General features: G+C 41.8%; 1 protein-coding gene across 4 annotated transcripts in view; it reads right to left on the bottom strand.

Annotated features, from left to right (window-relative positions):
• Nucleotides 1–12,224, bottom strand: part of LOC103379866 (metabotropic glutamate receptor 8-like) — a 47,293-nt gene that overhangs the window by 5,830 nt on the left and 29,239 nt on the right. For 3 of the 4 annotated variants that reach the window (XM_008311565.3, XM_017033158.2, XM_008311566.3), the window contains exons 7-9: nt 11,188–11,388; nt 6,511–6,650; nt 4,873–5,808 (exon numbers count right to left, since the gene is read on the bottom strand). In XM_008311565.3, the coding sequence (XP_008309787.1) occupies nt 4,873–5,808; nt 6,511–6,650; nt 11,188–11,388 (1,277 nt within the window). The remainder of the gene's footprint in view (nt 1–4,872; nt 5,809–6,510; nt 6,651–11,187; nt 11,389–12,224) is intronic. The other variant, XM_025056065.1, reaches the window with a different exon arrangement.

Genomic DNA, 12,224 nt, shown 5'->3' with positions numbered 1-12,224 from the left:
AAATTGACTTCAGTTTATGCATACAGAATGAAAGAAAGAAGATCAGTCGTATTTTTTACATCTTTTCACTTTCTTGTATTTTCTTGTATTTTTTTACAAGTCCAGGTTTTTTGTGTTAAGTGAAAACACATATGTGAATGTACTGACATGTATAAATATATCAGACTATCTATCGTTTCCCATGAAGCTGAAGGGACTTTGTGTGGGTTGCTACATTTGGGCTTGTTTTTACTCAACCTTGTTGCTCGTTTTTCCTCACAAGATCTGGCAACACAGCCCGGCTCGTTCAAAACACACAGACTACCCAGCCAATAAATGGATGGCCAGCAGCTGCTGTCAAAAGTATTTGGGAACAGCAATTAATCCTGAGTTGGCACTGATATGACAAAAAAAAAAATGGAGTAAAGCTGACAAAAAGTAATATGTTTTTTTTTTTGATATCATTTGAACAGAATGTGATTCAAAAAAAAAGAGAAGCAGAAGAAAAATTGTTGTGATTACAATTTTTAGTTTTCTGTAAAAAAAAAAAAAGAATTCCAGAGTGATTGATGGCTCCAGACAGTAGGACAGGAGAGGTTCTGCTGCTCAGAGTCGGCGGCGACGCCTCTAGACCAGATGGAGTCAGTGGACTGACAGTCAGAGCTGTGACAGAGCCGAGATGAGGATCACACATCGGCGCCCACTGTGGGTGAAATCATCTGTGTTCTCTCAGCCGTGACGGAAAATAAAAGATTAAAGTTTTTCTTTGTTGGGAACGAGATCCAACTTTCTGCAGCGGGAGGAGGAACAAATGCAGCCTCAGATCATTTGTTAGAGAAACAGAACGTCAGGGTTCAAAGCCCGACGATTCTCGCTCGCTCCACCGCCGCCGCTCCACCGTGCTGTGCTCAACTGGGCGGCAACGACCTCCGTTTCCTCCCCCAGCTCTGCAGCATCTGTCGTGACACACCTGTGCACATGTTCTATCACCACGGCGTCACCATGGCAACTGGATGGTGCTAGCAAATGCCCCGGGTTAATAGCCCCCAGACTAAGAGTCAAAACAATCGTCATCCTCTGCAGGGCCGACAAAAAGGAGAGGAGTTTCAGTGACAGACGGCGACCTGAGGCCGCCGGGAGGTCAAGACAACAACTGCTGTGATTTAGGCAACAGACCAAAGGAATCATTATGAAAATGAATGACAGGCGGTCGAGCATCAAGTCATTTCAAGGCCTGGGAGGAAAAAACAAAAACCCACTCAGGTCATTAGTGCGAGGTCTGTCATTTATGGTGAAAGAACTGTGGATTGGAGTCAAAGTCAAAGGCACAAGGAGGAGACGAACAGAAAGGACGTCGGTGTTCAAGTATCAGGTACTGATAACCAGGTCACATCATTGATCTCAGTTTCTAAGCTATGACAAAAAGATAGAAAGTGGAGAAAGTAGAATTGATGGTCATTGTGCTCTCGCCTTGAAATGCAATAAAAATTTTAAATGATTCATTTCATTTCACAAAATAATTAGATTAAAAAAAGTTAATCACAAACGGTCCCTCGTCCACCGCAAGGGTTACGTTCCAAGACATCGCATGCAATAGTAGAAGTAGAATACGTTCCAAGACATCGCATGCAATAGTTATTTTATTATTAATGTATATATTAACCCTTTACGAGGTATCGTAGGGCATGAAATATGGCAAAAAAAGTTTCAAAAGTTTGAAAACGTATTAACGTATATATTAACCCTTTACGAGAAAAGTTTGAAAACAAAACTTTCACAAATATCGTTTACTCGTACGTACAGGTTATTTCTTGCAGTACTGTCACAAAATGTCTTAATTTTTTAGGCTATTTTAGGCTATTAAATAAATAATGTTAAAATATATTTATATACCACAAAAACCCACGATAGAGCATAAAATCTGGAATACAAGAATACATTCAAAATATTTAAAACCTGCAGCAACGGACAACTCTATACATTTTCAGAGGCCGGTTTTGTGCACTCTTTAATGTCGACTTTCCAGACAAGGGTTGACTCAGATTTTACAAGTCTTCCCTCTTACCTACTCCGACTTTTTCAAAGTCCTTTCCGTCTTCGAGGGTTCAGAGAAACCTTCCTCTGAACATGAAATGAAAATATAATACTTCTACTGTGACAGTAATGGATGACAGACAGCACCAGCGCCGCTCTTATCGACTTCCCCTCGACAGCTCTGAGGCTCCAGCAGCTGAGACGCGGAGTGAAGCTTTGGAAGAGCAGCAGGAGTAACTGGCAGGAACTGCAGATTCCTGGCACAAGGCAGAGCGTAGGCTCACCTGAAGGGGCAGATTTAAATGTGACTCCGCCGCTGCGCTGTCGCAGAATAACAATGATCCCCTCATTTAAAACGAATGCATCTGTTTGGACTGAAGGAGAAAAGGTGACGAAGCAGGTCAAAAAAAACAAAAAAACGCTGAGTGGTGAGAAATAAAATGTCCAGTCAGCGTTCTATATAAATTCTTGGGAGGAGCAGAGGTCTGACACTCTCTGTGAACCTGGTCTTTTTCTAATTAAATCAAAAATATTCCACTTCAGATGCCCCTTTTAAAAGTTCATCAAATTCCAGATTTATCTCATCTGAAAATGTAAAATACAGCCTGCCACAGGTGGTGCATTGTGGGGTTTTGTTGTTTTTTGTTTTTGTCACAGACAAATCCCTTCAGTGCGACGTGGCTGCGGGCGCTGATAATAACACGAACAGAACCACTGTTGGCATATTAATATGATAAAGTAGCTCATCAGCTGAGGTCAGAGGAGCTGGACTCCTGAGGGGCAGCTGCAGTGGGAGGACGCGGCACGTAGATCTTCTCTGGAATATCACAGCCTGCAGTAAAACACGTCATTTTGTACAGAAACAGCCGGACTTTGTCAACGCAGACACTGTTGTGTTGAAAATCACAATCCTGTTGATGTTTCTTGGTGATCTTCGTCTATGATTACGTTCCAAGACCGGCCGCGACAGGCGTTAAACCGCAAAGTAGAGACGCGATAGTTATTATATTATTTACGTATATATTAACCCTTTAGGGGCATCGTAGGGCATATATGATGCGATATATGGCAAAACGGCATCGTAGGGCATATATGATGCGATACATGGCAAAACACTTAACGAAACTTTTACAAATCTCGTTTAACCGCACATACAAGTTATTTCTTGTGATACCCTGTTACAAAATGTCTTTAATTTAATTAATTTAATTTTCTTACTATTTTTCAGTAGTTAGTTTTTCTTCCTAGGCTAGAAAATGCTTATTTTATCATGAAAATAATGAAAATATTGGAATTTTTTTTTTATATAAATCGCAAAACCCATGATAGAGCGAAAAATCTGCAATACAAGAATACATTTTAAAATAATTAAAAACCTGCGATTCACTGAGGGCACTACAGCCAAACTGCAACTGGACGACTGTCTTCTGTGTTTTCACTGAAAAACACAAACATTTTGGACGTTCTCAACGGAAAGGTCTGGGGATCACTGTAGTCAGTATTTTTGGAGGAGAGCTCCGTGAGTGGCTCCCCCTGGCTGCTCCCCGCAGATATGATAATGAGAAAAATCCTCCATCTGTTTGTTCACTTGAATCTGCCTCAAAAAAAAAAACATGGTTGGAATCTGTTAAATTTATTTCTGCTCTAATTGGCCGTTTTGTTGCGAGGCCGTTCTGCTGCAGCGACCGTTGACTGAAACCAATCAGTCGTTAATCAGAGCTCTGCTCAAGGGCGTTAACCACAGCATTGAACTAGCACAACCTGTTGACTGTGTTTAGTATTAATATTTGAAACTATAAACAATCAAAAATGTATATCGTTGACAATGAGTTTTTCTGCCACGTCTGTTTCTTAATTGATATTTAAGTATGGCTCATTATGTGACAGATATGTAGTTATGTCATATCCATGTCACGGATCATTAAGAAAAATTAAAACCTAATGAAATAGAAAAGCTGTGACACCAGAGTATCAGTTGCATCAGTCACAAAATAAATTGTCGTAATGAGTAAAAAAGATCTAGTCTATATTGTTGTTGTTGTTTTTTTTGTATTTAACATTTTTTTCACAAGAATCAAATAGTGATGTTTAATCTGGAAAGACTTTTCTAGTACACCTCAAGAAAACATATATAAGTCGCCCCAGAGTATAAGTCACACCAGTGCCCTCTAGCGGCTATCAGTGTGAAAATATCGAATATGAGAAATAATATATTTTTAAATATATAAGTCGCACCTGATTATGTCACTAAATATTTTTTAATATATAAGTCACACCTGTTTATGTCACCAACCAGCCAAAGGAAGAAAAAAACTATGACTTATAGTTCGGAAAATGCGGTAATCGTAATTTTTTAATATAGCTGTAGCAGCACCCAGCTGTCACGAGTGCTGACGGTGCCCTCCTGTGGTCGTACATAGTATAACATTTTTAATATATAAGTCGCAGGACTTGCCAGGTTACTAACAATAAATCGTGTCTTATAGTCTTGAAAAATTAAGTATTTAATATTTGTCACATGTTAAAATTAAAATGAGCGTTGAGGAAGATTTGAAACAAAAACCTACATAACTGAGTCACTCAGTCTTATGACCTTTAAAATGTAATGTGCAGTGCCACACTGTATGACATGTTCACTGATGCAACAAATTCAAAACTGTTGCACAAGAGACAAGAATCTGACGTCTCTTCAACGGGAAGATTCATTTCATGGTCAAAATAAAAAAAAGAATCAACCAGAGATGATGTGTTGCTGCAGACAACCAGATTATACTTGTGCCAAAGAATGACACTTTTTGGTTACGTTTAGTTCTACTGAAAATAATAGGTGGTCAATCAAGAGATGAAAATGTCACTCACCCTCTCGGCGGACTGTGCAGTCCCAAAGAAGATGGGGATGAAGGCCAGCCAGATGATGCAGGTGGTGTACATGGTAAATCCAATGGGTTTGGCTTCGTTAAAGGTCTCTGGCACGCCTCGTGTTTTGATGGCGTAAACAGTGCATGTGACCATCAGGAGGATGCTGTATCCCAGAGAGCAGATGAGCGACAGGTCAGAGATGTCACACTTTAACACGCCCCTGGCATTCTCAGGATCCTGCGTACGCTGCTCTCCATAATCGATGAAGGTGTGTGGGGGGTCGACGGTGAACCACATGAAGACACCCAGCAGCTGAACGCAGATGAGTGAGAAGGTGATGACCAGTTGGGATGCAGGTGAGATGAAGCGCGGTGCCGTCACTGCCTTCTTGCCCTGCTCGAAGATGCGGTGGATGCGGTTGGTCTTGGTGAGCAGCGCGGCGTAGCTGAAGCACATGCCCAGGCCGAGGAAAATGCGTCGGAAAGAGCAGACCACGATGTCGGGCGCGGCGATCATGGGGAAGGTGACGATGTAACACAGGAAGATACCTGTCAACAGAACGTAGCTCATCTCCCGCCCAGAGGCGCGCACGATCGGGGTGTCGTGGTAACGCACGAAAGTGACAATGACAAAGGTGGTGGCAATAATACCCAGGACGGAGATGAAGACAGGCACCAGAGCCCAGGGCGAGTGCCACTCCAGCTTGATGATAGGAATAGGCTGGCAGCCGGTACGGTTCTGGTCCGGTCTCATCTCATAAGGGCACAGCTCACATGTGAACTCGGTGGCCTGGAAGTGGTAGCCCTCACAGCGCTCACAGTGCCAACAGCAAGGCACACCTTTGACCACCTTCTTCCTCTCGCCCGTCGTACAGGGAAGACTGCAGACGGAGGACGGTACGGAGGTGCTGTCGGTGTTCCACTGCAGCGCCTCCATCTGGGCGGATCACAAACAGCAGCGTTACAGTAGATCGTTAAAAAGGACAGATACGTGTGGTGTGTCAACAGTGTTTCCCAACTGTCTTTGTTTTCTCACCAAACACAAATCTCACAAAAAGTATCTGTAATGAAATATAATCATCAATTAGTTTAAATGACTTTATGATTGACTAAAATCTCAGCCTGTTTAGTTGAAGACAACGCTGATATACTGACAGGAACTGAAGAAAGACACTCACAAAGATCTTCTTTAACAGCTCTGATTCTCTTTTTTTTAGTTTTCATACCCATCTACTGCCACCTAGGGGATGAGTATTTAAACGCGCTGCCTGTCACACTAACAAAGAAACAATATTTGCAACATGTAAATAGTATTTTTAGCCCAATTAAGTGAAATTGGGTAATTTTCCGAGGCACATTAGTGTGCCACGGCACAGAGGTTGGGAATCACTGCTTCACATCATGTCTACTGTCCACTGACTCACACTGACGAACATCATGTCTACTGTCCACTGACTCAGCACAGTGAGAAAAAGCAGTACTTGAGCTTAAGATATTTTTCACCCAATTCTTGAAGATTTTTTGATTCAAACATTTTTGTTTTTAATTAAAGTCATTTATGAAATAATAAAACATAGGTTTGTGTGGGACTGTACACTCATTTATCCATGTTGATACACATTATACGTCGTATCCTCACATAGAGATGCAGCTGATTGGTCCATTGTCCAATGACCTTGTACTCGGCCGTCGACCTGTTGTTTATCTGATACTGGAAGATGTCGTAGCGCCCGGGGGCGTCGCCGTTCTCGTTAAAGATGACTGGAGTTCCTGCACTTCCTGTGGGAAAAAAAATATGCAAAAATGTGTCTCAGTGTTTCTGTGACAACCAGGACGAACTTTTTCATAAACTAAAAACTAAAACTTGATTCAGGATAAAAAAAAGTGTTTAAAAAAAATCAATTGTTTTATCAAGAATTAACTGGAAACTGAAACTCAACCTGGAGCTTCATTAAAATTAACCAAGCCTTCTGAGCTGGAGCGAGAGTGAATTATTACAGTGATTATATAAGAAGACCGTGTGGCGGGATTAGAGAAGAGCTGAAACTGGAGGGATCGTAAAAGCGTCAGGGAAAAGCAGAAGCAATAAACTCAGGGTAGAAATTGTGATCAACCTGCCCACGGGCCAAAACAGGAAGACTGGAAATCACAGAGTCTTTATCAGAACCAGAGTGGATTCTGGGTTAGAAAACAGAAGTGAGGTCAGTGGTGAGACGTTAGAGGTCAGAGGTCAGAGGTCAGGGCAGACGATGGGTTGGTGTGTTAGAGGTCAGAGGTCAGAGGTCAGAGCAGACGATGGGTTGGTGTGAAAAGCTCTGCTCACTTTCTGTTCAGCTGCTGTTAACAAGCAGGTAGTTCATACTAGAAGGATTGACTTTATCTTCATTTGATCTAATGTCAGTTTGAAGACTAATAATGTAAAAAATATTAGCAACAAAAACAAGTTCAGAACATGGCCACATCTGGACTGCTGATTCAAAATGCAAAATGCGAGTCTTTGCAACCCACACAGGCCGCCACTAGAGGCACCATTAGTGATATGTAGTCCCTCTGGGGCTCGAACAAAGGACCTCCTGCGTAAGGCAAACGTGACAACCGCTACACTATGATGATATCTGTAGATTGACAGCAGTCAGGACGCAGCGGACATTTTTAATTCAAGAAGCGTCTGGACTGCAGGCAGGACAGTCAGACACAGGTTTATTATAAAGCCTTTGAAATACAAGACACTGTATGAAAAGGTGTGTGTGTGTGTGTGTGTGTGTCTCCTCCATTGTACATTCACCAAGTGTATATGTAGTAATCAATTATTTTCTTCAGTCCAGTGTCAACCATCTCCCCTCTGGGATCAGTGAAGTATTTTTGATCCTGACTCCTGAAGTGAGTAACATCTTAAATGTAACCAAGCAGAGAATATGAGCCCTCCAGGGCATCTGCTCTTTGGCATAAAAATAACATTGGCCTGTCATTTGCAGTCTCGTAGAATCCCAGTTTATCGACAACCGCTGTATTCATTGCATCATCATTCAGCGGTGCTGTGTTTCTACCCTGGGGGAAACTTAAAGGAGGCGAACAACAGTGTGCTGAAGTTGAGGTGGATTAGTTCTGAGCAGCTGGAGCCGAGAGGAAGAGCAGCAAATCGCAGCTAAAGAGCACGAGCGAAAACCAGAAGAAAGGAAAAAAAAAAGGAAAAAGTGATTTATAATGAAGTGAGTGGGAGGTTGTTGGATTCTGTCCTGCTCTGATTCCCTTCATCAACATCAACACAAGCATCACAAATCACATCAACGCGGAGCTGATTCACCGCTGCTCGCCCGAGGACGTAAACACTCCCTCCATCACTTCTTCCTCTGCACATTCCTCTTGATTTCACTTCAGAGAATCTGTCCAAACAACAAACAAGCCAATTATGAAAACCGGGATAACACATGCTGTCGCGCTGTCATTAAACATAATGAGACGGCCCACAGACGGAGCGCCGTGACGGAGAAACAATGCACTTTTATTACACATTACGCTGCAATGAAATCTGCATAAAACAGACCGCTGCCCTCGTACGTTCCGGTGACAGTGTGACAAAGAACACGTCGAGCCGTGTAGCCGCCCGGAAAGTACGCTTTACACGATGAGCATCAAAGGTAAAGACTGAAGACTACATCAAACAAACGATATTTCACCCAGATATAAACCACATTCTCAACAAACACCGATCAATCAGGACTTATAGTTTATAGGTCAGTTATGGTAAAAAAATATAAATATGGATATATATATATATAATATTCTTAAAAATAATAGTATTAAATCGTATATACTTTCGATTACTTCAATGTACTATAGTATTAATAATACAAATTATACTACTGGTATAATGGTAATGACACACAATTACAAACATAATATTATCAATATTATTATCATCGTCATGATTATTGTATTGTTATCGTTCTGATGATGTCATTATTGTTTAGGTACGTATGTTATTATTAGCATTTGTATTATTAGTAATATTTGTGTTAATTGGTAGTAATAGTTGTAGTACTTGTCGCAGCAACATTCAGTGAGTACTACCAGTACTACTAATACTTTTCTATTAAATACAACAACCCATTCTACCGCTCTGTATTTTATACATTTTGAAAAACTGTGAAAGAAATGAAACTGTTTGGATCCGAGGAGCGATGGTTTTGGTCTCAGGGACCACAAACACGGACCCCGTGGTCAGAGACGTTTGGCTGTGAAACACTCTTAAGTCAAGAAGGAAATATTCAGAGGAGCTGCAGCTCATTCAAGGTGAGAGGCAGCACAGGCGCTGCAGCTGCGCCGCACTGATAACCTCAGCGTCTAATGTAAGACACCGTGACCCAGAGGTTGGACCAAGGAAAGAAATATAAACATTGGTCACAGACAGATACAACTGAAGTGTTGGATGTTGGGTTTGGGGTTTTTTTTTTCTTTTTTGGTGGCTTGTAAAAAATAAATAAATAAATACAATCTCTCAGGCAGATTAGCTCCTTTCATATTCATCACTTCTCTCACCTTCTCTCACCCTCCTCCTCCCCCGCCCCACCACTGATGCCTCTCCAAAGTGTTTTTCTTCCTGCGTCTTCATGAAAAATAGGCTTTTATCGCCTCTCAGCGAGCGCCTGCTGTCCAAAATAATCAGGGGGAAACCTCCCTGATGTCCTGCCTCCTCCTCATTCGCTCCGCTGCCTTGATGGTCACGTTCAAACAGGACGCCACAACAAAGGCCTCGTGCAGATGTCTTTAGTGCAACATTAGCACAAGTGTCTCCATTAGGCTCCCGACGGGCCGCTAAAAATAAACACACAAGCAAGGGCCGCACGGCTGAGTTAGCGATTAGCCCCCTGGCCGACGTCGATGCCGAGCGCCGCTTCACCGGCCCGGGTTCACCGCATTTCATACATGGAATTATGATGGACCACGCTGCCTCGCGTACGGGGAGGTGAAGCATGAAATACGGAGGAGCAGCTCCAGTTTGATTTATGTCAAGGTTTGATGAATGTGAAGGTTCAACTGGGCCTGCAGTTCACACGTTCACACAGGGAGCCCCAAACACAGAGTGACATCAGTGTGTGTGTGTGTGTACGTGTGTGTGTGTGCCCATTTAATCCCCATACTCAGAAATGTGGGCACACTTTCCAGATTGATTTTTAGCGCCAACGCTGATGAACTCAATGCTATTGGATAAACATAAAATGATCGTAGCAACCCATGAAAACAGTTTGCCACTGGGTCACGTTCCATATTTTTGACTTTTTAAGAAACATATTTGGCCATTCTGACTTCAGCTGCCTGTGAACGCTGCTCAGCATATTTAAATAGGGTCTTACTGGAAAATATTTTCCAATGTAAACATCAACAACAAAAAAACCATGTGAGAGAAGTTCAATGACCATGACATGCAGCTCTGCATCAGGCTGAGAACTCTGAGCCCTGAGGGTAGAAAACTGGACTGATTTAATTTAATTTGTCGCTTCTGCAACTTTCAAGGATCCCAAACTTTTTTACGCCGCGACACATAATAATCTTCTAGTTTAAATTGACTGAAAATGTACTCCTGTTTAGTTGAAGACATCGTTGATATACTGGCAGGAATAAAAGAAAGACACTCACAAAGATCTTCAACGGCTCTGATTATCTTTTTTTTTCAGTTTCAATAACCATCTGCTGCCACCTAGTGGCAGATGATTTAATTGCAATAAATAATAGTTTTCAGCCCAACTAAGTGACGTTGGATAATTTTCCGTGGCACACCCCGTGATCTCTCACACCACAGAGGTTGGGAATAACTGTTCTAAAGAACCTCAAAGATCGATCGCAGCTTGGATTTTAGCAGCCGATCGTGGCTAAACCATTGTTTAATTCAAAAGGATGTATTTGACCTATGACCTTTAAACATTGCATGTCAAAACTGCAGTCACATTCGTCTGCAGCCTCTCGCTTGAATAAAGAGACTGAATAACCGCATCTTTTTTCAGGAACCTCTTTCACAGTGAATGAATAAAACAAGAAATACTTTTCACCAGGACGTTGGCTGTAATGGCCTTGGAAATAATCAGTAAATAAAGTCGATTTTTCAAGGCCTAAATGAAAAAAATTACACTTTCTCTAATTCCAGAAAAGGGAAATCGAAGTACAGTCTGAGAAGTTGTATTTAATACGATTTAAAGCTTGAATTCCATCAACAGCAGCTGGTTGTTCACAACCACCATGTTCTGCTACTTTAATGTTTCGTACAAATAATAATAATTTTTCCTATAGCGCCATCTACCTCGTTTCTAACAGCTCTTACCGTTGAAGTTAACGGAACGGACGTAGGCCAGCAGGTCTTTGCCGTCGATGTTGGCCATACGGGGACACAGTCCGGGGTTCCCGGCACAGAGCTCACGGTGCATGTGATGTAGCGCGTGGGCCACGGCGTACACGGCGTCCATGACAAACTGCACCTTCCCCTCCTGCTCGTAGGTGGAGTCACGGCCGACTTTCTCCAACCCTGGAACAGAAAGAGAGTCAAAGTTGATCGAGCAACAAAGACAGGGGTTTATAAAACCGTTACATTTCAAATTCTTAATTTTTTTTTTAATCTGTGAAAACATAAATGTTGGTTGAACCATCATTTTGAAGTCATACTACTGCAGTATTGAGTCTGATTTTTCATTCAAATTCCTGTACTCGATAAGATGTCGAAACCGGCAACCACACATCGGAAACAAAGACAGGAGCAAGACTAACAGTGAGATTTCTTCTATCGCGATAAAAGGAATTTAACCTTTAACTTTCACAGACGAGGACTTCACACCTCACCACAAAGACAGTATTTTTAAATGAAAAGCTCCGCTCACTTTCTGTTCTTCTGTCTGTGTTAACTATGCAGGAAGCTTCATTTTAATTACTCTTATTCTTTAATAATTATTTATTGATTATTTAGGTCAAGACAGTTTTGACGTGTCCTTCCACACTGGTGGAGCGACGTACCGAGAACTACCAGAAGAGGGACGTCCCCAGCCTATCTTCAAGAAGCTGGTGAAGACCCGGCTCCTCCCTGTCCTCCCACTTCCCTCTAAATATAGAACACTAGCATTCTCTCCCGGGAGACTCTATAATACATGTGTCAATCACTGTACCAGGAAACTGTGTTTTTTTTCTCTCTTTTAGTCTCTTGGGGAAAATGTCTGAGTGTAGATTACCTGACTGCACTGTAGACAAGTTAAAACTGCGAGTAAATGTTATGATATATTTAATGACAGCATGTTATTCATCAGAATCTTTTAATTGCTCCAGAAATGATTGTTATTCGACTCGAGGCTGTTCTGAGATTAAAAAAAAAAA

The sequence above is a fragment of the Cynoglossus semilaevis genome, chromosome 6 (genome assembly GCF_000523025.1).
Source record: "Cynoglossus semilaevis isolate Cse_v1.0 chromosome 6, Cse_v1.0, whole genome shotgun sequence".
Lineage (NCBI taxonomy): Eukaryota > Metazoa > Chordata > Actinopteri > Pleuronectiformes > Cynoglossidae > Cynoglossus > Cynoglossus semilaevis.
This window is presented reverse-complemented; position numbering and strand designations above follow the sequence as displayed.